This window comes from Athene noctua, chromosome 1 (assembly GCF_965140245.1).
Source record: "Athene noctua chromosome 1, bAthNoc1.hap1.1, whole genome shotgun sequence".
NCBI classification, from domain to species: Eukaryota; Metazoa; Chordata; class Aves; order Strigiformes; family Strigidae; genus Athene; species Athene noctua.
The window spans coordinates 188,936,844-188,963,742 of record NC_134037.1 but is presented as its reverse complement, the minus strand read 5'-3'; the positions used below and the strand labels follow the sequence as shown (position 1 = coordinate 188,963,742).

General features: G+C 39.0%; 1 protein-coding gene across 3 annotated transcripts in view; it reads right to left on the bottom strand.

Annotated features, from left to right (window-relative positions):
• The window catches only part of DHRSX (dehydrogenase/reductase X-linked), a 176,158-nt gene that overhangs the window by 118,732 nt on the left and 30,527 nt on the right, over positions 1-26,899 (bottom strand). For 2 of the 3 annotated variants that reach the window (XM_074907837.1, XM_074907820.1), the window contains exons 2-3: positions 19,809-19,916; positions 6,772-6,840 (exon numbers count right to left, since the gene is read on the bottom strand). In XM_074907837.1, the coding sequence (XP_074763938.1) occupies positions 6,772-6,840; positions 19,809-19,916 (177 nt within the window). Of the gene's footprint in view, positions 1-6,771; positions 6,841-19,808; positions 19,917-23,119; positions 23,235-26,899 lie in introns of those variants that run through there. The other variant, XM_074907828.1, reaches the window with a different exon arrangement.

Here is a 26,899-nt window from a genome sequence, read left to right as displayed (position 1 = left end):
ACTAGAGTTGGTCCTTCAGAAGTGCAGAGCCTCCTCTCTGGCTGTGCTCCCTTGGGAGCCTTGCCATAGTGCTGCAAGGATAGAACTGACAGGGAAAGACCAGCGCTGCCCGCACACTCAGGCAGACCATAGTCTGCCAGTTCATGTGCAGCTCACATGTGCACAGCCTGAAAGTGCTTCAAATATAGGCTCTGCTTTTCCTATGTTTACTTCAGGCCGCAAGTTCTCCGTGCTCCTGGCAGCTGGATCCTTAGCACAGAAGCCAATGGCATTTCCACAGAAAATATTCAACTTGTTATAAGCAAATTAACTTCTAAAGCCTTACATGCAACCCACAGAAGCTAGGACTATATAAAGTAGATCTTGGAGGAGAGATATGAAAGCATTCCAGAGAGAAAACAAATTGCCTTTTTCTTGGCTTTGTCTTTCACTATTCGCTGGCAATTTTCTTGAGAACAGTCAAGGTCTGGAAATAGCTCACACAACCTGCCTGCAACTACTGCTCATGCTGGAAAAAAATAATAGCATACTACGGGAGGTGTCAAACCCAGGAGCACTTTTATCTGGCCACTGCTTGACATCATGGCTCTACAGGTACATAAAAGAGGACCAAAATCCTGTAAAAGGGTGAAATGTGAGCTTTTTCAGGCCTTGTAGAGGCAATTTCGTTTTGAAATTCCCTTTCTCTGGATTGCCTTCAGTAGGGCAGCACAATCAGCAAAATCCTAACCTCAGAGCTCTGGCCCCATTAGTCACACAAAGCTTTGGTGATTTACAGTCAGAAAATCGTTTCAAGACATCTGAAAGGACTTTGTTATTCTGCCTACAGCTACACCTGTGCACTTCTTTGTCTCTAAGTTTCAATTAGAAGTAATTTAAATAAGAGAATATCGTGTTTCCTAGTGGCAGAGCCTGTTAATGAAATATGTTTCACATTTCCAATGGAAATGGGAATTTAGGAAACTAACAGGCAGAGCTTGTGTCTGAATTATGAATACATTTTATCTCCATCTCACTATCCAGAGCTGCACCTCATCTTTAACTCTGTGAACCATATTAATATTGCTCTTAATGTCTGAATTGCCACCCTGGTAACATGACAACTCAATTTCTAAGGTGTCTTAAGAAATGCAGAAAATATGGGATTCTCTATTGGTTTAAATATTTGTAAGCACTGAGGGGAAAATTTTTGTAACATTACACTGAAAGTCAAAAGGAGAACAAAAAAGACATGAGCAAGCAGGCTTAATGAATTTAACCATGTTTTTGCATCAAAGTATTACATAAACCAAACAGAAAAGCAGGACAATTGATTTTCAAACTTTCACCTAAATGATGTTATCAGAGGGCTCTGGAGATACCTTTCTGTGGATTAAAATCTTCCCTGCTTAACAGAGAACAAAAAGTCACCAACTTTTCTGTGTAAGGGACATTAGTGTTATGAGCACAGAAAAACTGTATTAGCCCCTGTATTAGTTTCCTGAACTCTAGAAAGGGGTCTTCCGTGCCTTGAGCATGTGGAGGATCCAGTCCTTACAGACTTACATTAATTTTAAGACATCCAATTATTTGCAAGATTCAAATATTTTCATATGGCTTGAATATACTTGATAAAACCTTAGATGAGGGTATGGAAATAAAAGAAATCTTAATGTTTAGGCAAGGTTCTTATATCCATCATCAAGCAACAGAGAAGAAGAGCTCCACAGTTCCATGCAGATCAAGACTTCTTTGCTCCTTGCTCATATCACCACCATCCTGTCTTTCAAGATGTCTTCATGAGCCTGGCACTCAGTTGTACAACTGTAACTGAGGGCAGTCCTTGACCTGCCAAAGCTAAGTGCTGGAGGTAGTGCACCAGCATGAAAAAAGAAACCACATAGATGAAAACTGCACTGTTATTGCTAGGAAACTCTTTAAATCAACCCTATAGATCTTTCAGCACCAGCAGTGGTAGAGAAAGGATATGCCAATGGCAGGATGTGGTAGAAGGGACAAAGTAACCATGTCAGGTCTTGCCACAAACTCAGGATGTTACACTTTTACACCTCAAAACCACACCATGAAAAGCAAATCTGACACAAACAAGCATAAACTCACACATGATTATGCACACTTACAGAAGATACATCTCAACCACAAATATTTTCTACTCTTTTTGACTGGTTGGATAAACACTTCCATAACAACATCTTTGACATACCATGTCAAAGAAGCAGCCCTGGGTGACATTTTTGCACATTTTAGCAAGGCACCGATCTTTGCTGAACGGGCTTACACAACTCTGGCCCATGTTCTGGGAATACCACCACTGACTCTTGGGCAAAAACAAATCTAAAAGTTTGGGAATTTGGCAACTCTCAGCAGCTGACTTCCTCTAGCCTGCAGGGAAAGCCAACAACAAACAGCCTGATACGGAGTGCAAAAACATAGGCTGTTCTGTTAAAGTTGGTGCCTGACATACAGCAAGTGTCAGTGGAGTAACGACCCATGAGTTATTCTGCAATTATGCTTGGTACCTATAGTCTAGATTACCACTTCTTCTTTTGGGTAAACTCTTCGATCTCAGACCTCTAATAACAAGGAAAATCTTGCTCATTAGCAGGTTATACTACTAAAGGGAGCAAGAGACCTTGTCATCTCCTTATTCCCTGGCTGAGTCATGTAGCACAAATATCCCAAGAGAAAGCTCTGGGAAAAAGCCAGCCTTGCTGAATGCACATGAATTGCAGTGTTTATAAGGTGATATCGTTTCTCTTACTGCTTGGCCCACGGTGTCTTGATGTGGGTCAGACTGTAAATGACACAATTTGGTTGCCACCGTGCTAACCTCTGCATTCCTCTGACTCCAAGGGAGAAAGTCTCTTCTTCCTTTCTCACCTGGCTTCAAATGGAAGTCTCATGAATGCTGTGGATCTAGTGCGTATCTTTATAATTGTGGTTTTATTTGAATTGCCACAAAAATGTTGGGTGAGATTAAACATAGGCTTCTCCTTTTGAAGAGGTCTGTGCTTAATATGACTTTTACACCCTGTTTTCTCACTAACTTTTAATTTTTTTCTCCTTTGAGTCTAGTTGCAACTCCAGCTCCTACACTGCAGTTGTGAGAGCCTTTCCTTGGTACTGTGCTAAGTGATATTTATGCATAAACTTTTGCTAATTGCTGATTCCATTGGCATTCATGAACCTATGCTGGAATGAATGAAGCTTTCATTCATGTTTATATATTAGTTTCCAACATTTGTATGTTTGTAATCATCAGGCTAAAAACAGCTTTCATTTGCAGAGATGTAAACTGAGGGTAACTGAGTCAGGGAGATATACTCTATTATGTACATGGAAATACTTTTTCTAGTATCATCGAGAGTTGAGTTTATCACAAAAATGTCCCAGTTACACAACTCAATGTAGTTTGTTCAAGACTGGTAATGGTCATGGCTACATTAACAAATGGTTTGGATTAATAGAAATCAATCTCTAGAGCTCATTTTGTGCTGGGAACCTGACACAGGCACTTCTACAGGTGGCTGGGACTCTTAGTTCAGATAAGCTCTAAGTTTGCTCCCATGCACTAATGCTCTGTTACTGTTCCAGTTCACCTCCCAGGCTAGTTCTGCCCGAAGAGAATCCAGGTCAGGACCTGTGGTGCCCTTCCTGATGCAAACCCGTGCTCAGCAAGCGGGCAACAGTTGAGCGCTGCCTGAAAAGCGCACTCCTGATCTAACTAACACAGACACACCCTTTGTGTAAATTACAGACTTACACAATTAGAATATCTCTGTGGCAATCCCTAGCCATCAACAATTTTCCCAGCCATATAATTGCTACTATTAACAACACAAGTTCCCAATTTAACAAATGGAAGCAAGATAAATGCCCACATCACTCTGGCTTCTCCCAGCTTTATGATTCAGAAAGTAGCAATCTGTTGCCCTTGGTCTTTTGGAAATAGTGCTCTTGTGATAATTTTAATGACAATGCAGCACTTCTTCTGGTCTGTTCTGGATATCTGAGGGCTTTGATTGTTTTATCATGGTGGAGGTTCTGATGATCAAGTGAATTGGGTCTATCATGCCCCAAGGACCTGTACCTTATTCTCTTACACTCAGCTGCGTATGTCCTTCCTCGTTCTTTACATTTAGCAACAGGTAACTCAACACAGAAATCCAAAACCGAGGAAGATACCTCAGCAGTCTGGAATCAGCAAAGAGAGGAACCAAGCAGGTTTCTGGTGGAGCACCATGGGAGAGGGTGGGTGGTAGGAAGAGGTTATGTGATACATCGCTTACATTTTCTGTGTCCTTTAGCATTGTTGCCTTGTAGGGGAACAGCTGTAACTGCTTTCCTCTCCAGTGCTCTACCATCTTTTGGCATTGGTTTTGGTTTGAATGCCTCCAGCACTGGAAACCAGACTTCCCACCTCTCTGTATTCAGAAATTTTGACAGTCCTTTCTTTGTGTCTTGCCATGCTGCTGAAAAAAAAGCATCACCTGTGTGCATAGCCTTTTTATTATTATTATTATCCTTTATCCTCCTCCGAAACTGTTAACACAGTATTGATCATCAGCTGCTTCATAGGAATCACTCATGTACATGCTTCAAATCTCCCTTGTCCTTGAAGTAAGTGTAGATTATGTCAAGTAAAACTACTTATCTTTAGATAGCAGACAGAGCCCCAGACAGACAGTGGGCCAAGACGTAGAAGGATGATATCGCCTTAAAAACCCTGTAATTACATGCATTCAACAAGCCTGGCCTTTTCCCAGAGCTGTCTCTGGGGATGTTTGTGCTATGTATGGCTCAGCCAGGCATCAAGGAGAAGACAAAGTCCCTTCCTCCCTTTTGCTCTCTAAGCTGCTAACAAGCAAGGAGATTTTCCTTGTTATTAGAAATCTGAGATCGTGATAGCAAACTGATGGCATCCACTCATATAGTTTGTCCATAGTAAAAGAAGGACAGCTATATTGTCCCCATCCTTGATCACACTGTCTGCCCAGAAATACCGTTTTGAGTAGCTGTCCTTCAAGAGTCCAACATTCCAGATGGGAACAGTTTCTGTAAGCAGTTTTTTCATATGGGTCACAAAAAATGCTCAAAACAGGAGGGGGGAAAAAAAAAAAAAAAAGTCAAGATAACCAATAATGCTTTTATGCAGTGACTAAACAGATATTGAACGGCAGCTTTTGAAAAGGTGATACATTTGCACAGACTAGTCTTGGTCACAGTATCTGCACACACATCCCATTACAATGCAAAGTGCAAATTAATTGATAAGCAGTAACACAGGACTGCTGCTCAGACTCACGCAAGTCCTTTGTACAGGATAATCCACTTGTAATTACAAATATGCCTCAACTAGTGAGAAATTCTGAAAAGGCAATACTCTTCCAGTTAGTTTTTAGGCCAAATCTACCAGGACCTGAGATTATTAATGCCTCAGTCATTATAATTACAATGAGGAACAATTTCAGTCAACTTTCAGGTTTCTCAAAGTGCTAGCTGTATCTTGATAAAGTTTAAACTGAAGGTTAGAGCTTATTTGGTTCAGAAAAATCAAGAAAGACTGAGGTGCTAAAAAAGCCTGTGATCACACATGTGAGAAAATAAGACAGACCCTGGTTTATTCAGCTTCACACAGGTCACATGATGTAATTAATTCCAAATGGTTTTGGTCTCTGTACAGAAACTTCCAGCAAAAGATTTAAACGATGTAATAATTACCTTTTTCCTTTCATGATCCTTCTGACTATGCCTTAATTTATGATGCTTTTAACTAGCATACATGTATCCTGAGGCTATGATGGGTGCACATTTAAGTCAAAAGATAAATCTTAATGAAAGGGGGTTTTTAGCACAATAATTAACGTATTTTGATCATCATAACAGTAATTATTAGAGGCACAAAAACAGAATCAGATCTCAGAAGAAGCCATGAAGATCCTAAATAGGGTGGAGTAGTAGCACTGCCCTATTATTTTGCCAAGAAATGATACATCAAAGTGGCAGCAGTGAATCATCATACACTACTAGGAACTACACCCAGTGAATCCAAGAGATGGAAATATTAGATGCACTAACCTCTACCATAAATTGCAAATCATAACCACACAGCAGATAGCGTGCAATATGCCTTTTCTCATAGTTATCAAGCTATGCTCTCCTGATGCCTCCCGCAACAGGATTGCTCATCAGATTAAAAGAAAAAAATGGAAGAACTGCAAAACCATAGGAATATTTGCTTGATATGAAAGGTCCATCCATTTTTAAGAAAACAGTTTTATTTTGTGAAGGATTATAAGTTCTTGGTATCTGTCAAATAACCCAGTTGAGCAGCCTTGTTCTTTTAGAAACCTCTTACCACCCAAAAAAAAAAAATTTTTATGGGATTATATATATGATGGGCGGCAAGACCAGCAATGAAAAAGAGCACACCCACTCTTACCTGTTGCTATCCTCCCCTTAGCAGAAATGACTAGTATTCTGATTTTCTGCCCAGCTATTAAATCATTGTGCCCATACACATGCGCAGGCAAACTTTAACTTGCAGGCAGCTTTTCTGCAATGGCACACAGTAAACACAAAAAAACCTGAAAACATTTTTTTTTTTAAAAATATGCTATTCATTTTACCCCTGTGTCAGATTTACTTTAGGAATTAGTTTCCCCAAACTAAAAAAGTTTAACAATACACAAGATTACCTCATAGAAAAGAAGATGCCAGCAAAAATAGAGGAATAAAATATTCCTTAAAGAAAATTATTTAGTATGGTACCTTTTCCAGTCAAAGTTTCTTCTTGTATTTTCCTCACCGCTTCTTGGCCCTCACTCTCATTGTTTCCAGCTGTTACAATAAAGAAAATGGAAAATTAGCAATGCAATCACTTAAGGACAGTGACAGAAGCATGGCACTATTAAGTGCTAGCCACAGTGTAATACTAGTAAGAAGTCTTAGGTGAAAAGGTGTCATTTGTCTCTGCCAGGCAGCAGAGGTTTTCAAAGAGGGCTGTACGAATGCACTGCTGTTCACATGAGTTCTGCCTGTTTATCTCATTTATTCATACAAGATAGGACCATCTGCTAGCTGGGCCAGCAGAACTGGGATGGGAATGTGTGAGCTAAGTGGATTATATCGCATCCAGATTCCACAAAAGCTTCAGTATAGGTTAGAGTGGACCTCTCCTTGCTCTTTTTCCAAAATGAAGACTTCCACAGTTGGAGGAAAGGCCTCCCTACCCTAATCCAAATGCTTAGGAAAAGTTTTACTAGTTCTAACATAAAATGTCATTAAGCATCAAATAAGTGCCTATTGTGCATTCATCTTAGGTGGACAGTTAACAGTTGTCTGACATTTCTTTGGCAATATTTTAAAATAACTTAAAGGAAAAAACACAAGCACAAACAAAATATTGTACTTGGTAGTGTAAGTTAAATTTTTAATATTAAGTTTAACATTCCATTTATCTATCTACAAACACCATAGCATGACACATCAAAATACCTATTGTTTTTTATCTAAATTGGATATAAATACTGATATGTCTCACTAACTTCATGAAGTTGCCACCTTTTCCTGAATATATAAACCTCTGCCTTGGTTTCTATATAGGTTTTATCTTATGCCACTTTACAAGTGTCCTGTCCTCTCATTCACTTGTTAGCCATGCAGCAGAAATTTCAGGTTTTCCACTTTTTTTCTCACTTTTATTTTAGAAGCAGTGAATCAGCTCTACCAAAGACAAGGCAAGAATCACAGCATGACACAATAGATTGACGTTGGAAGGGACTTCAGCAGGTCATCTGGTTCAACCTCCTCCTCACATTAGTTTGCATGTGCTCATATTTACTTTAAGATGTTAGAACATGCTTTATAGTGCTTTTAAACTGGATTCATTTGATCTCACGGAGAATGTATTCAAAAGTGGGATTAAGCCCTCTGAGATAGATTATGTGTCATCCATTGGTTGCACTAACTGAAGGCTCAGAGCACTGAATGGAGATTTTTGGGACAACCTGACCACTTTGAGGAGGTAGGCTGATGCATTCTTTTGAGGATGGAATTTTTGCTGTGCTTCTGCAGTAAAAACCAATGATTTGCAACACATCTTTGTTTTCAAGATATGCAAGACTCAATATTTACATAAATGTAGCCAAAATAAAGACATTTAGCATTCCAGATACTGGAGAGAAAATAATTCTTACATAAAATCTAGACTGGTCTATAAGTGTTCTCTATAAATTCCATTAATTATGGAATTATATTGCTCAGACTGAACAAGAAAGAAAGAAAAAAAACCCAAACCAAACCAAACAAAACAGACATTTGCAATATTTTCTTCTTGCTGTTATTTTTTTTCCCCCTTTAAAACAACCCAGCTGCACAGAACAGAAACATTCAGCTTGATGATAAATTTCAGGTATAAATGCAGTGTCAACAAACAAACCCTCCAGTGAAACTGCCATTTCTGGGGAAATCTGTGCATGGGGGTTATGGGCAAGACATCAGTTTTTCTCAGTGTTTCACCTCAAGTGATGCACTAGAATAAGATTTCAAACTCAGTGTGTTATCACACCAAACAGAGTTAGGCTGGAAACAAAAATACTTTGGTCCCAGTTCTGTGAAGGTGTTATTTGATTCCTCTTTCATTCAGCACTCCTCACGCAGAGAACAGGCTTATTAAAGCCTCTAGTGTCTTGATTTAACTCTCAGTATGCTCACTTAATTTGTTCTTTTAAAAGATCTTGTGTTCACAACAAATTTTAATTTGCTTTATTTTTTTTGTTATATAAATGGTTATTCATTAAAGCTCAGTGCCTTCCAAATGAGCACATTTTATTCATATTTGCATACTTTTCACTCTAGACCACTGGGAAAAAATAATTATTTTGCTAAACAGTCACTTCAGATGTCTGTTTCCAGACTGATTCAACAGAGAGTTTGAAAACCAGGTTCTGGAGGCTGGAGTACCATAAAATTGAAATAGCCTCAGTGAAAGCTGCTACTGTTAATTGAGGCTTTTGAAATGCTATTTTCAAATAAAATCCTGTAAGAAAGAATAAATGACCAAAATCCTTACAAAAAGTTCAAAGACACATATCAGAAAGGTACCATAAGACTGGGAGGGTAATTTATGCTTCTGAGTTAGCTTAGGGAGACTGGTATCCCCTTGCTGAGTATGGGTAGGAGAGGAAAGGGACTTATACTACTGCTCTTCTCGTACATTCTTCTGGCATCCTCTATGCAAAGTGAGTGGTAGGCATGAAAAAGAACAATCTCCTTTTAAGTGCTACGTTAATTATTCAAAATTCAAAATGTTTAAGTCACCAAGCTAACACAATCAGCTTTAGTTTGGGAAAAATCAAAAATAATTTGTATCTTCTTGATGAAGATGGGTCACTAAAGGGCACAACCTTCAAGTGTACTGAAGTACACACAAGTACAGCACTCCAAGCTAAGGAGAGGGACAGTTTACTATATGAGGTTCAGATTCTTACCAACATGAGCTGGTTTAGATCCTCAGTAACATATTTGTAGTGATTGTTTAAAAAAACCTTGTGATACACAAGAGAATCCTCTGGCTGGACTTTCTGCCAATGATTCACCATAATTTTCATACGTTCAATATGTCAGAATTTATCCATGCCAGAATTTATCAGTTTTAAGTGCTAAGATCTGCCTAGTCTGGATTCAAGTGGTTTGGAGAGAAGTATAAGAAAAGGAAGACAGACCATGTTTTTTATGCAGTGAGGGAATCTGAACAAAAGCTTTGAGAAAAAGAGATTCAATGTCTTGAGAGCTTAGATCATCAAAGTACCCAAAACCATAATAATCTTGCTTTTCATGCTAATTTAAACTGCCTATTGGGAACTCAAAATAGATATAGTTGTCTTAAGAACTGTTTATGCAAGCTGTTCAGTGCCCTATTTGATGTTTTTCTTCTGTATAGTGAAAAATTCAGATAAGACTGATTCAATAACAATGCTGACTACAATCAATTCTGAAAATAAAACTAATAACATAAAAATAAATCCAAGTCTGAATGGATGCACCTGTATAAAATAAGATGTCATTTTAATGGCATGAAAAATTCTAATTCTTAGTCAAATACTAAAGTTCATGTTAAAAAAAAAAAAAAAAAAAAAAGTAAATAGATTTAAATATAACTTCTGGTCAAAAAAAATGACTCTCCTCTTCAACATTCCTCCACACAAACACCACAAGTCAAAGCACATTGATCTAAAGCTGTTGGGATTCAAGAGGACTTTCTGCAAGAGAATGGCCATGTGAGCAATCCTGTGTGAGAACAAGACTGATAAGAGCCTCAGCTGAGCAAGAATGCGATGAGGACATGACCCTGAATGAGGGGGGAGAAACTTGATGAGACAAACAACCCCTGGAAGGGGTTGGGACAGAAGAGGAAGTTCCACAAGGCAGGAAGCCTGGCAAGGCTGGTGTGGCACTTTTTATCCAATCATAAGAAGGTTTAAAGCGCAGGCTAAGTTAACTGTCCAGTCTTGAGGACTTGTACTGCATGTTACTCACGTGTGCGGGAGAACATTATAAAAGGACTTTCTTAGTTGTAATAAATGGGCATTGCTTGATCACACTGGTCGTGTGCGTGCTCAGCTCTCCCGCACTAAAGCAATCAGAGAAGTACATAGAAAAATTCTTATCAGCAGCAATAGGCCTTGGATCTTACCCTAAAGGTCATGTTCTGTCACCTTAAGCACTTAAATAGATCCTAACTCTGAAAGTTATTTCAGGGATTTCAATAGAATCACAGAGAATTGCTCAGCCTGAATAACGATGGCAAAAACAGAGCCCATAGAAACCCAGCATAGCTGGGAAACTTTTACACTAGCTAAGGGTCCTGATACTTCTATATGTATTATTTATACAATATTTTAAATTTCTTTGAATGTGAAAATCTCTCCAAAAGAATAATTGCTATGCATGCTCATAATTTATGTACAACATTGATCCTTTTCCAGTTGGTGTTTTGCAAAAATAGGAATTTGCAATCTTGGCATTTCAAGGGAATATACTGCAGGGCATTATAAAGAAATTTAAAATAGTCTATGAACAACAATACAGCCTGTAAAGCTTAAGGTTGCCTGGAGAGTATAAAGCCACAAACCCAAAAAGCCCGCACTTACTGAAATTAGAAGGTGGAGAATTTCCCAACTTTCAGCAAGATAACACAAACAAAACACAAATAAAAACTTTTTGATATTAACACCAAGAAGATGCAAACCACCCAGGATGCAGTGGTCCATAGAAAGACCCAACCCCTCCATCCTGGAGCCCAGGAGCCACCCTGTGCACCAAGGCACCCCTCAGCCTGCGATAAACCCCATTGCAGTGAACCCCGGGAGGGGAGGCAGGGGTGAGCTGCCCAGTGTCTACCTGAGATAAACACTCATCTCTTGACTTCTTTAGCCATAATTACGCATCAGTTAATCCCTGAAATGATTAACAACTTTCCAGGGTTTGCATCCTGCCATGGCACTCCCCACTCCCCCCGATCCCTTCAAGTGATCCAAGTTTAGAAGTGGTGCCCATAAACTCTAAAGCATATGTGCATTACCAGGAAAAGCTTGATGGTAGGGCAATAAATTTGGGATAAATGTATACCATCCGATTAAGGTGTTGCAGAGGGTGATGATTAGGTCTCTTTGTGCAATAGAATTTAAAGAAGATTCCAACTGGAAATTTGAATTAAGGTGACTCCTCAGAGTAGCATAATCCTCATTATGACTGAAAGGGAACTGATTTCGTTGGAGCGCCAGCCTGAAGACAGGGCTTGCAAGGGCACCCAAAGCCTCAAGAGCAAAACAAAGTCCTATCAGCTGGTGTTATGAGGATTATGATTTTGTGAGTGCACATGGCACTGCACAACAAAAAGCATACACCTAACAGAGAGGAATGACTGCCCTCAAAAAGCTCTGAGGATTAGACATTTGAACTCTGTACAATATGAGCGCTTTTTAAAGGAATCTATAATCTCTTCAATAAAAAAAATTAAAATATTGTTTAGGAAAAGAAATATAGATCTCGGTTCTCATCAATAAAACTTTCACGTCATGAATTTGTTATTCAATAAAGCTAGATATAAGGATATGACCTGTTATAAAAAAAAAAAAAACAAAAAAAACCACTGAGAAAGTGCTACAAATTTTCTTTATGTCTAGAGATACCACACATATTTCATCATCTAGTCTATCATACAGCTGTCAAAATTAAATACATGCCTTCTTGACATGAAAGGCAAAAATATTGTTGCAAGCGTTCCTTCAAGAAAAAAACTGTGTAAGGAGGATGTCGGTTTGCAAAGAGAAAAAAAATTGTTCTTGCCCCAGGTTTCAGCAACCCAGCTGTTCCACCGTGAAGTTAAGAATGACCCTGTTTATCAAACCGAAGACACATCTAGACAAGTACCCTGTTTCCAACAATAACCTGTAGTAGGTGCTTAAGGAAAATCTGTAAGTGACAGCTTTAAGTCTAGGAGTGGTATTTTCCGTACACCCTCCCAGTAGCAAGAAGTTTCAGAGAATTCCTGGGTCAAAGGTCACGCCTAGCCTCTCAATGAACCCATCCTGTACTCCTTCATCTAATTGCACTTTCAATTCATTCAAGTGCTTGGCTGCCAAAGGGTTCCGGGACAACACTTTCTGTGATTTAATGAGACACAATTATATTTAAAAGGTTGTACTTCAGTGGTTTGCTTTTTTTTTAATTATTTTGTTGGATGTTCTCTACTTTGTGTACAATAAACCAGAAAATAACCAGTTCTCATTCACTTTCTCTATACCATTCATAACTGTATGATATCACACCTCAGTCATCTGTTTGCAAGCGGAAGAACCTTTGTTTATTGGCCCCACCTTTCACAAAGCCATCCCATCCTCCTCACCATCCCTCTCATTTTTTCCAGTTCTACCAGACTCCTGAGTATTCACAACAGGATGAGCCAATGATTTCTACAAAGAAAGAGGGAAGCTTCCTGTCCTACTTTCATCTTCTTTCCTGCTAAGTAGTAAGGTTATATTTGCCTTTATGACTGGCATTAAATATCGAAGATGTTGTACAGAGAGCTTTCAACAGTAAATCACAATTTGTTTATTTTTTGAGTGGTAGTAGTTAATTTAGATCCTGTTCTTTTAAATATATAGGTGTGGCTGTTTTTTCCTCACATGCAATATTTGCATTTACTGACACTCTGTATTTATCCATCCCTTCACAACCCAGTCGTTCAATATTGTGAGATCATTACCCATTCTTCACAGTAGTTAGGATTTCATGAGGTACCTCTGCAGCACATCCAGTCCTACCCCCTGCTACAGCCAGTTGCCCAGGTCCCAGTCCAGTCACGTTCTGAGTGTCTCCAAGGATGGAGACTCCACAGCTTCTATGGGCAGCCTGTGACAATGTTTGCCCACCCTGAATGTAAAAAAGTGTTTTCTTATGCTTAAATGAAATTTCCTGTGTTTTGGTTTGTGCCCATTGCCTCTCGCCCAGTAAAGAGCGACACTGAGCAGACCCTGGCTCCATCTTCTTTAGTGTCCCCATCAGGTTATACACATGGAAAAGGTCTCCCTGAGCCTTCTCCTCTCCAGGCTGAACAGTCAGCCTCTCCTTGCGTGTCAGAAGCTCAAATCCCTTAATTATCAATAGTCAAATTAATTTTACTATCCTAAACACATTTGTGCAAAATGCATCATCTCACTGTTCATGCTTTTTTATCTATCTATCTATCTATCTATCTATCTATCTATCTATCTATCTTTTATAAATGTACTGAACATATGCCTAGGGGATACAGAGTCTCTTTGCTCCATTCCAAAGCTGACAAATAATTACTATACATTGTTTTCTGTTTCCTAATCAGTTACTACTCTAGAAGAGATATTTCTCTTATCTCAAGACAAGCTAGCCACTTTAAAAGCTTTTTGCATGAAACTTGCTGAAAGCTTTTGAAAAGCAGGATTAAATTAATTCACATAGTTGTTGAATTCTTCAAAGCATTTAATAAATGGTTAATGAATAAATTAATAAAAGTCTAGAAAAACTTTCCGAAAATTTTGGAAAACTCTTCCAAAATTTATCATTACATATTTAACTCTGTATTTTTTATAATGCCTGACACATTTTTCAATATAAAAATCACACTCACTGGACTATGCACAATGTCCTTCCTAAAACTGCCCAACACTCATATTTGCCCACAAGGAATGATTTAAGGTCCTATGCAGAAGATGCTAGTCCAGAAATACTTTTATGCTACTGAGGGATTTTGTTTTTAATCACAGTAGCTTGTTTTAGACTGCTTTAATATATTTTCTGATAGGTGGTACTGTATTTATACTGAGTTTGTACAAATCTCCATACTATTCATAAGTATCTTATCCTTCAAAGTGATAGTGGTCAATACAAAACCCATAATTTCTTTTTCTGTAGTTAAGATATTTTCCACATGTTCATCACTCCATATTGATCTAAAATGAATTGCACATGTCTTCTAACATGTAACTTTTTAGGGTGTTCCTGCAATTCTCCACACATATCCCTGGTCTTCATTACCCTGCATAATTTAATACAATTTAAAAGACTTGTCACTTCACTATTAGGTCCTCCTCTAAAATTGCATGTTGAAAGCATGGGTTCTAACACATACCCCTGTTAAACTCCAGTGGTAACACCCTCTCTATTAAGAATATAAACATTTATGTCTGCGTTCTGTCATAACATGCCATGTTATTGTATAAATGTAATGGATTTGTACTTGTCCTTTGGGCTGTGTAGTGTGCTTAACAGCCTTAAGAATTTTCCTTTAAGATTTCTAGAAATCCAAACAAACCATATCAACACAAATCTCTCTCATGCACATGACGGTTGACCTCAGTTAATCAAAGTATTTTACCATGCAATACACCTGCACAGTTCATTGAGTTACATTTTTACTTGAGATTACTGCCCAAAAGAGAATTCATGTGCTCCAAGTGTCTTTTCAGATATTTGTCACTATTTTAATAATAGTTTCAAATGTCCCAAGGAATGCTGTAATGAGTTTGTTCATAAATAAGCAGTCTTAAATCACTGCCAACTATAAAAGAAACTTACACAATTTACAGGTGGAATTTTCAAAATTATAAACATAAACAAATACATGTTTTAAAAAGGAAAAAGTCTTTTTAAAGCAAGGACAGTGGCAGTCTTCAAACGGAAATTAGGGACAAAAGTGTTCAATAAATTCTTATGAATTTGGAAGGCTATTTGTAGCTATGTGTGGCTGTGTGCACATGTACAGTGTATAAATAACAGACAGCACTGTAAGTAGAGTTTTTCATAACCCTGATTACAGTGTACTGATATGTTAAAAACTGAACTGAATGACAATTATAAGGCAATCTGCATGCATTTGCTTAATGTTCATACCAGAAAAAGGAAACCATCACTGATTTTTAAAAGGCTGGTAACATTTTATCACTTCCTGACTAACTCTACAACTCATTCAGGCCTAACAAAATGTGAATAAAATTAGGAAGATAAATGCTTTTCTAGAGAAAATTATAACTCAAGCATCTCATACATCTATGTATAGTGAGAAAAGACGACTAAAGTATCCCATAGAAATTTTCAGTAATTGAAATTAAATCAAACCATCTTAGAAAATGAACAATTGAACCATCTTGATAGGGTTTAATTGTATTTCTAAAATCACTTTGTAGTCTTATACAACATAAGAATTGTCTGATTTATAGTGCAGAGTTTAGCTTGAAAATTGGAAACCAATGTCAGCGAAAGAGATGACACAAATATCTCTTGCTTAGCCTCCTGCAGGGCTTACAGAGATCACACAGAAGTGCTGAGTCTGGTGATGGAAGTATATTTATTTATGCCAAAACTGATGGCTCAAATAAGTCACTTGAAAATATATACATATATATAATGAGACTGTTGCCTTCAGCAATTGAGCCTGCCTTAGAAAATTGTGGCACTGATATACTTAGACACTAAAGATTGGTTACACTGTCCTGAACCTGGTGTTTTATACCAAGCAGAATATATGTAACATTGTCAAGCTGGAAATCTTTTTATTTTCATTCACCATTATCAGACGGGATTATCAAAGCTTCTACATTAGATAGTATCACACTTTTTTTTTTCCAGCCTTCTTTTATTAATGTACAGAGAAGAAAAAGGAAAAAATCAAACCGAAGCTCTTTTTTTTAAAGTCAACAATTTTAACATGCACTCACAGAATTGTCTTAAAATTAAACCCCAGTAATGATGGATGGAAATAATATGAAAAGTTTACGCTTCTAATCAGTTTACATTCAGACTCACAAAACCATTCTCAACACTGTGAACCAGAGCTGAATTTACTGAATTTTATGACAGGGGGGTCATAGAAATGACCGGGATGTCTCGATTTCAATGTCCTTATTATTGAGAGCATATTTACTTATAAGTGCACACAAAACGCCATCTTCAGTATGGTGTTGACTGGTCAGTAGGCAACAAAACTGGTGTGTCATTTACCTTTTTTCTCGAAAATGAAATTTTAAGCTTATTTATCAAGTAGTAAATTGCACAGGAGGGAGCAGGAGCTCGCAGTGTGTCTTGACTCTGAAGACTCACCACTGGCAGTAGCCTTCCCTGCCAGGGGTCTGCTCTCTGTCATGAAATTTTCCTGAAGTAAAAGCCCTGCTGACTGTGAGTAAGGCTATCACAGCCTGGCAAAAATTCTCCATGACATCTATCAAACAAACCCACAGAAAATGACTTGCATCATTTCCATATTCATGCCAACCTTTTTCCCAGCGAGAGGCTGAGGACAAGGTGAGCAGCATCCACAGAGGGAGACCATCAGCAGGAGAAAGGAGTCTTGTGCATCCGTGCTGGGACTGGAAAGGAAGAAGCTGTAAAAGCACTGTGCAACCACTTGCTGAAAATGCTCTGAGTGAGCACCCTGGCTTCTCATATGGTGCCTATTCACGTTCCACAAGGTAACATGCTTTCTACTAAATTGTTTTCCTGATTCCATTGGTAGATTGGATTTAAAAGTAAGTTACTTCGAACATTTACTCCTCTAAAATGTCAAATGGAGTCAAAATCACATCTATCACAAATGGTGAATCATCTTCACATCAGACATCCAGGTTTCACTCATTTGCCCACTGCAGGGATATCACTCTTTATTGCTAAATATTCCCATTACTTAGTTCCTGTAATAGGAAAGAAGCATTCAGCGAATGGGCAAGATTGCCTGTGAGCTACACGAGTGTCCCCTGCAAGCCTAAATTCACTTAACACCCAAAGTTTTTTCATGGAAGTTCACACCTATACAAACATAGGGTGAAAACATTTCTAGAGTAGAAAGCTTGAGTACACTTGCTGTCTTATTTGAGGCTTCAATCTTTCCTTGTGTGGCCTGAAGCTGAATGTGCTAATGCATGCCAATGTGCCAGCAGGTATTTTAGGCATACTCTGGACACTTGGGGCCAACAGTTAGCAAAGATGGAAGGTCATTGCATTTAATGTGCTTTTGAGATCGTTTTAATCTTGCAGCTGCAGCAAAGCTTGAGACTGTCTATTCTACCAACAGGACTTCTTTGCTCTGAAAAATTTCACAGGCAAAGAAGATGGCTGTGACTCACCAGGCTCAGTGTTTAGGTCAGAGTTTGCCTGAAAGAACTGAATCAGTTGAAAATCTTACTCACCAAATGCTTCCTATAATTAGTTTTATTAATTTACAGTTGTAGAGATTCGTAATACAAATATTAAGGTTGGTACAATTAAAGAGTGAATGGAAGTGTGTGTGTTGTCTGTAAGCACCAGAAGAAAGAGCAGAGCAAAGAGTTAAAAGAATGACCCTTACTGAAAATAAAGGACATGTTTCCAGGACACCGTTCCTGTGTTGTTTCTGTCAAGGCCAAAGCACAGAGGCCTTGCCAGCAGATGACCATGCACTATGCCACCAGAAGAATAACATCCAGGTTGCAGCATATCACACATACCATTACTTTTCCTGTTAGCCCACCCAGAAAATAGGCTATTTTATATAGACATAGCCTATATACTCCAGACAAGGAAAAATGTGCTAAGAGCTGATGACTCCTAAAGGATATAAAAGATCTGTCCATAAATTAGCCTGTCATTTCTGATCAAGAAGAACCACAAAGACAGGACAAGGACTCAGTAGCTGGTGTACCTTTTCCCATGCTGCACACAAGTGATGCTCACCAGACCACATGAGCACACACATTTTTGTGCTTGTGAGAGTATGAGTGTGAGTGTGAGTGAATGAGATCTATGAGGGGGTGATTGTGAGTTGAAAAAAATCAGCTTATTTAGAGGTTTTGTAATTAAATATCACTTTCCCTTTCCCAAAGATCTCACACTGAATTTTGTTACACAAAATACCCTAAACATTAAATGGTATAAGTCTTAAAAAAAGTAGTAATGTTCTATGCTTCCAAGACCCTATGCTAAGAGAAGAAAATTGGCCCTTTTGTTTTCCCATTGAGTACATTTGTGCAGTCCACCTTAAACATGAAGAGTGACTTCAGTGAAATATTAATGCTGACATCATTAGCTACATCTAGCATCTAGCTACATATAGCAGCATCTGCTTGCATTTTGCAGATGCTTGGTTTTGACACATCTATTAAAACATGTATGAGTAAGTGGTATTCTGCATTACACTTGTATGATTCCAGGGCAACTCCATTAGTATTACTGACCGAACTAGACTAAAATCACATGGCTACTATGCTCTTGTTTATTGCTTGGTGTGTTGGGTTTTTTTAAAGATGTGTATACAGAACCTTAGAGAGAGCACATCGTGCATAAAAGCTAAATAAAATGGCATCTCCAGCTTGCTAGTGTATTATGAAATACCAACCTTCAGTGACCTTATGGTGTAAAAGTTACAGTGTTTTATGTAAAAGTCTAGTTAAAGAAAGATGGAGAAAATTGTAGCATTTTAAACATACGAGTATTCATGATGTTACATACAGATTTAGTAGACATATTAGTGCATATAGAGAGAGTACAGAAAACTTTACAAAATAGGAAAAAAGTCTTACTAATATTGTCTGTAGTAGTGCAGAGAAATTGTGCACTCAGGCCATTTTTGTAGTTCCTAGAGAAATACACCTACCCTAACTTCAGGTGTCCCAGTCTAACATAGCCGCCTCATAAACTCTTTATTATCAATGGAGAGAAACAGGCACCTCCAGAACATGAGTTGTCCAGGCCATCTCAGGCAGATATGAATGAACCTCTCAGGGTATCTATTTTCTTGCCTTCCCCACAAAGTGACAAACTTTGACAAAAAACAGTGACAAACTGAGAAGTGCAATTTTTATATGGATGAAGTTATAAGGGCTTCCTCTGTCCTTGTAACACAGATCATCCCCCACTACACACTGGAATATTCCTGAAGGCTTTCATTGATTTTCCTCTTAATGAATATGTGCACCCTAACATTGAAGCATAGGCTGTCCTCAGTAACAAGATAATAAAATAGTTTTGTAATACCCATATTTTGCGGGTTTTACGACCTTATTGTTTACTTCTTATATAAGGCAGTCCAACTCTTCCAACTTTTGCAGAAAAAAAATCCCATCCACTTTTCTTTAAATACTTGCAAATCAAAACGTAAATCTTTATTTGTGCTAAATGCTAGCAAAATCCTCTCCTACCTTCCCTTACTATATCTTTATTTATGTTGTAAAGAAAATGCTCCTTAAAAGAAAAAAAAAACTTTCTGAAACAAAAATATATTAAGAAAATAATGGCTTTACCTATTATAACGTGCATGCCAAGTCTTGCCAAATGCTTCACAGTTTGGTAACCAATTCCTTTAGCACCTCCAGTCACTATAGCAACCTTTCCATTTTGTGCAGGAAAAACTATACGAAGAAAAGAAAAAATGCAAGGTTAGTTCACAATAGTCACATGATTAAGATAAGATGTATTTTAAAGAGGCGTACACTTAACAGGCGGCTCAAACCAGACCAGTAAACACTCTCAGAAGCAAAGTCTGTATGGAAATAAAAACCACTGAGTATCCGCCTTTATTTACTGAGCTATAATTTTCCAGTATTAACAGTTCACAGAAGACTGAGGTTGACGATACAGAAGACAAACACTCAGTTCAGAAAGTTTCTCATATCTATCTGTGTGCATTTTGTCATCCTGCAGTATTTTTCCCTTTAAAATTTTCACCTTAACTGTTACAGAGCAAGGTGACAGCTGTTACAAGTCAGATCAGGGATGGTTTATTCCATGCGTATGGGGGAAAAAATTCCATTGGTAGCATGATATCCTGAAAACTTCTTGAATGACAAAGCAGAGGCCTCTAATACAGGAGAAATAGCAAACAGCTCAGCCAAAGATGATGCATCTAAAGGGCAGGAGCAGGCTGATCTAATTTACCTGAGCACTCTCTCTGTTGAAAATCAGAGGGTCTTGGCCCCTAAAGGAAAGAGGGGTGCAATTTTTTTGCAGAAAAACCTCTACCTGCTTTTCCCACCCACCCCAGCCCTCTTCTGCAGAAGCCAGCATGCCTGACACCCGCGGCCAGCCCCACACCACCTTTGCCCTAACAAGTGCTCCTTAACCCAGGGCAACACACAGCCCAGCAGGTAGGGCACAGCCCCAAACCCGCTCTGCTAGGGGCTGCTTAGACATACAGCCTGTCCTTCATCCCCAGGCAGCTCTTCAACTGATGAGCAAGCCAAAAAGTAGCTGGGATGGCCCTGGTGGAGCAGTCACCATCCTGGCTCTGAGCTCTCATGCTGGCCATGGGTTGCCCAACGCATCACTCCAAGAGGGAGGGAGCCCTGCCACCAAAGAAGAGCAAAGGCATTTTAATTTAACAGCTTGGGGGAAGCATGAATTAGGTCAAATAGCAAACATGATTTGCTATTAGACAATCTTTCATGTGAAGCACCATGTGGTCTTCTTCTGGTTAACAAGGTGAATTTCTGTTTGCTTTTTAGAAGAAGCTGATAGGTATTTGTACAGGCAAAATGGCACTGAATATTTCATTTCGCTGCAGTGCAGTGTCCGTAGGCAATATTATAGATAACAAATGTTAAAAAGATGACTACTTTCATCTATCAAAGGACTTTCTATTTTGATTTCTAGGTTTTTAGGGTATTGCTTTGTTGTACAACACAAGCTCATATTTCATATGGTTTTGAAACACAGAACTAATGATGATACAAGCTGCTTTCTTCACAGCAACTTCAAAAAGGACCCAGATTTCACCTATTCTGAAACACATAGTTCTTTCCAGCATGATTCAACACGAATTTCTGTTTTCTTCAGGTAATGACGTGATTATTCCCATCCATCCAGTGAAAATTGTCTGCAAGTATTTGAAAGTTAATCCCTATTTCAGTGATATCCATGCATGCAGCTGTCCTAACGTATATAATCTGAGCTAAATAAAACTTCACCAAGAGCTTTCCTAAATGGCTTCAATTTAGTTATAAACAATCCTGCAATTTTCACCGAAAATAATTCTCATAACAAATGCTAAGTAAAATGCCCATTTTTTTTCAGTAGTTAAGCCTAGAAATTAAAGCTAAACCGGACACTAAATACCTGGGTAAATTGTCTGCTTGGATAGTATTTTTTAATTGTTTATTACTTTACTAGACTTAGACTTTCTAGATTATGTTCTCCTGGTCTGTTCTCTGTCAGTGAAGCAGAAAAAAATGAAAAAAAAAGTGCTTTTCCAGTTTTTGAATATGCAGACAGGAAACAAAGATTTTAAAAAGGAAGAAAAAGAATGTTCTTAGTGTGAAACTAGTTGTTGTCACCTCTATGTGAATAGCCCTTGTGCCTCAGTGTGACTGGATACACTTGAAATTTCTCAAGGACATAAAAATCTCAAGTCCTTTCAACCACGGAGTGAAAAATCACCGTCTGAATGATCTGCACTCATAAAAAGGGGGACCAGTATGTGCCCACTGTTCAACGTCTTAGGCCACATAAAAACACGAACACATTAACTTGTACTAAAGACGTGCTGAGAAGAGACAGATCTCTTAACCAGGAACAGGGCGACAGTCTGCAAAATGGCAGAACAACCCGAAACAAAGAGCTTTTTGGGTTTTTGTTAACTCTAGAAGTTCAAGACTGAAAAATGAACTCTTGTAAAGCAAATACCTCTTTGTTTAGTCAAGTCCACGCCGCAAAAGCCATTCTGAGGCCTCTCCTGAGGGGTTGAACAGCTTTAAATCCATACACAGAGCTCTGGCATTGTCTTGGTGTTAAAGCAGGAAAGGCCATTTCTGACCATGATAGATATATATGTGAATTTTGCATGTGGCAACTGCATATCTACTTGTAAAGAAAATGCCATCTAGCAGGCAAAAATGTGAGTTGAAATCCACTAAGTAATTTTCTTTTAAAGTTTGGTTAACCCAATCATAAACTACATTGACATTGCTGACATGTGATGGAGCAAGTTGTACAAATGTGAGGTTTACTTCCTCCCCAGAGTTCTCCCTCCCCGTTTCTACTTCATCTGGTTTCACCTGTGTGTTTAGGTATAGAATCTAGAGCAAAAAGGAAAAATTAAGTCATTCCCATTTTCGCTTATTTCACTATAGCTGAAAAAACATACTCCAACACCAACAAAAGGAATTTCAAGAGAAATTGCTCTCCTTTGGGCCTCAATACCTTCTCTTTCTCTTCTGCACCCTCCATGTCTCCTCTTGCTTCCTGCCCTCTCACCACATTGCCAACCTGACATTTGGATTTCGCATGTTGCATACAGGTGCTGTCACTCATTTCCATTACTGCACCACTATATCTACCTATTGAATAAGAAGTGACACTTTAGTGCAAAATTAATTCACTTAGAAGAAAATGAATGGAAGAAAAGGAGAAAAAGAAGTCAGCACTGAGTAAGGGGCAATAACAGGAAGGAAAAATGGGAAGTCAGAAGAGCAAAGTGGTAACAGGTATCACTGCGATGACATGGTGCTTAGCAGAGGACAACAAAAGAAAATGTCCAGTCCTATCCTGTCCATGACAGCTGCAAAGGAAGGGAGGATTTTTGGTCCCAGTGACCACTCAAATCGGGTGCATTACCAACCTGCAATGAAGAGCATGACAGACGGACAGACTCCACTGCAGAGATTCATTCAGTGAGATCCTATATTACAAAGAGCTTTAAAACAGGCCTGTTTCTAGCAGCTAGCTCCAAGGACCTAGGAAAGAACCCAGGGAGGGAGAAATGAGGGCTGCATACACATGGATAAGTGGCCAGTATCTATTTTATTTAAAACAGGTACAGTATACAGCTTCCACATAGCATGGTTTTGAACAGACACAACACTGCATGTCACATCCCAGTATATCAGCTCACTTCAGCCAAAATGGGAAACACAAAGAGAAAAACTGAAACACATCTTGGGGGGGACAAAAAAAACCCTAACACAAAACCAACAAAATAACCCCCTCAATTATTTTTTAATTTTATTAATGTTAAATTAATTTTAATCTGCAGAAAAGGTGTACTGTTTCTGTCAAGACAGATACCTTACTGTAAAATGAACCTCCATGAAAACGAGACACTGCTAGTTCTTACATCAATAAAAGTGGTCAAGATCAAATCCAGGTTGTGTGTGTAAGTCAGTGGCAATGACAGTGAAAGGCAATTTACTGGTGCTTTGTTCCCACTAGAACTCCACCATCGGGTAGACTCTGCAAAACACACAGCTTCTCGGCATGAAAACACCTCTTTCATGATGAAACCCAGCATCAAACTTTCAAAGCAGACTTGGGCTCAGCCTGGTTATCCAGCAGATACTGGTTTATTTTGTGCAAGAGGTTGAGCTGAGCATGGCCGGAGGCTGGGAACCCCCAGGCAGGAGGCAGCAGAGACCCACCGGCTTTGCCACACTGGTGAGGTTCCCTCTGGTGCTTATTGCACCTCATTTAAAACACCCCAGCTCTCTGCCTCTGCTCCTGGTAAGTAGGTAGATAGTGATCTCAATTATGAGGCATAATGCCAGTGATCTCACCATGGGATGTGAGAACTGTACAGCCCCGGTGCTAATGAAATCCCCTGGCCAAGCGCTAGCTGTTCATTTTCCATTGTGTCCAAAGCAAGCGCCCTGCAGTCCGTAAGTGCTGCTTTATCGCGCCAAAGTCTGAGAGAGGCTTCTCCCAGGCTGCAGGTTCTGTTTGCATTCAAACATATTTCGTAGAAATAAGCCTGTCTACTTTGCAAGTGGATTAAGCTAAAGCATAAAAATAAGGCAAATTTACTCTGTAATAAATATGTTGACATATGAAGCTATTTTAACATAATTATTGTTCTTTTAAATATAGTTCTCAGTCTGAAATAACTTACACGTACAGAGACATCCTCACACAAAGCCTACTATGACAAAATTAAGGCAATTCTGTAATTTTTAAAAATACTAATTTTCAAGGGACTTTTAAAGAGGACTGCCAAGATGTCTCTGCAACTGCCAAGACCACAGAGAAAAAAAACAGACTGCAGACCCCTGTCGATGACCAGTTCCTGCTAGCAAAATCTCAACTCTGGGGTAGGGATGGGTGTAACTGAAGTAGCCAAATCAAAACAGAGCCATTAAACTTTCTTCTTTGCAGAAATGTACTATGTGAACACAGACAATGCAAAACTCAAAGAAAAGCTTCCCTTAAAAGTTGCTTTCTTTTATTGTGTAATCTTTACAACACATCCTGTTTGAGGAAAAAAAAAAAAAAAAAGAAGAAAAAAAGTATTAAAAATTTATTAAAAGCAAACTGCATCAAATTTTTACAAAGTTCCATCTCCTACCCTGTTAATTCAGCATCTGCATTGTGGCACATTGAGTCATGTGGACATTAAAATATAATATCTTTATATTAATCTCTTCATTAAACCTCTTTTTAAGACACTGGAGGCCAAAGGCAGAATTCAAATTGTCTGAATCAGTCTCCAGTTCTTATCAGGCAAGAAAGACGACCACCACTGAAGGCACCTGAAGAGCTGGTCAGAGGAGCCACCCGAGAGGTGCCACGCCAGGACCTGCCTGCACCTTCTCAAACCAGGCACTCAGCACAGGGACTTCAGCGGCATTTGAGCTGAAGAGACCCCCGCAGACAAATCCTAACAGTTATTTTTTTCCTTCCTCCTATAACTGAATAATTTACATGCAAATATTATGCCTGAAGGTAACTGGCAGAACCACAGATGGAAAAAAAAAAAAAAAGAAAAAAAAAAAAGAAAGGAAGCCACAATGAATATTTAGTTTGATGACAGAATAACAAGACCCAAGTTTGGAGCTGTTCCCATAAAGCAACACTGAGTGAGAAAAAGAGGGCAAACTAATTGTCAGTCCTCATCTAATGCTACAGGACAAGGCACAATCGAGTTTTTCTAGTTGGCTAAAGAATTCATATGGCTCAGCCTATTACCGAATTACTGAGTAGTTCTTCCCATCCCAAAATACTCCAACTCTTTTTCCCTGATTTACACTGTGGCAGTGCTGAGATTATAGCCATTAAGATCCCTTTCAAAGCCGATGTAGAAAAAGAATTCATTTTCTACTCAGAGAGGCAATCAGTAGACTGCTGGGGAATCCATGCAGCTTTCAGCAATAGCCTTTTGTGTGAGTCTTACAGTAACATCTCCATAAACTTCTGTTTTGGCAGAAACTGAGTAAACGGGGTCCAGGCTCAAAAACTCACTCCAGGACTACCCTAACAGAAGACAATTGCAGGTACTTAAGTCCCGAGGAATAAACCAGACAATCTTTTATTTTTCTTGTATGACCCAGTTTTCACCAGTAGAAAAGCTGTGTGCTCTAAGCCTGTCCTAAGCCTGTGCAGATGATCTTTCAAATCCAGTCTTCCCAAATTTGCACACCAAAATCTCTTTTGACTCTGCTGCTTCCTATCGCTCTCCTAAGGAACATCAATATGCAATCAAGATTGAAGGCTTTTAAGGCTGGAAACCAGGTAGGTGGCAACCAGCCTGACTAGTCCTTTTGTAGAAAGGTATCCTGCTGGTTTCAGCAGTTGAGGCCATCAGAACTTCCGCTGATGAACAACTGTCATGAGCACATGCAGATCCATGGGCACATGATCAACAGGTCCAATGTACTTTGAATTGATGGACACATTGTGTAAGGGTGACTTATTTACCCAGGGAGAGAATCTGTTTCCAAGCACAAGTGGAATTTTGCACCAGAGAGGTGACAAGCCCCCTAGCTTTTGTCTTTACTTCTGCAGAAGAACTGAAAGTCAGGAATCACGAGGAAATGGAGGTACCAGAGACAGGCTGGCTCTGGAATTACTCATGGGAAAGGAAAGGTGTTGAAGAACCAGAACAGCAGGAGAAACCAAACCATGGAAATGTGTCCTTTACCCTACAAATGCATAGTATCTCAAGGTATTATTAATGGAACAGCAGCAGCCAGCTGGCTGTAAGAATTTCAGCAGCTGGGGGAAGACCTAACTTAAGAACCCTCCCACACAGCCACCAGTAGGGAAGACAGATTGTTAACAACTGCTCACAAAACCACAGCAAAGCCCTTGACATCTGTAAGACCAAGTTTCTTGTTTAACCATTACACTGGGCACGCATGGGTCCTAAAACACTGCATGCCAATGAACGAGCAAACAGTAACTCACACTTACTAATGCTGAAAATTGAAGCTCCTTTCCCTGTATTTCAGGCTGGGGTATCCAACACAGAAACACATGTGCAGTACATGCCCTGTGAAGCCAACATTTCCACAAGAGAGCAGAGCTCCCGCACACATGCAGCATGGGCAGTCACTGGATCAGCAGCAGCAATTTGTCTGGGCTGCCTGGACACCTGGGAAGCCAACCAGTGCCATAACTCAAGCCATGGCAC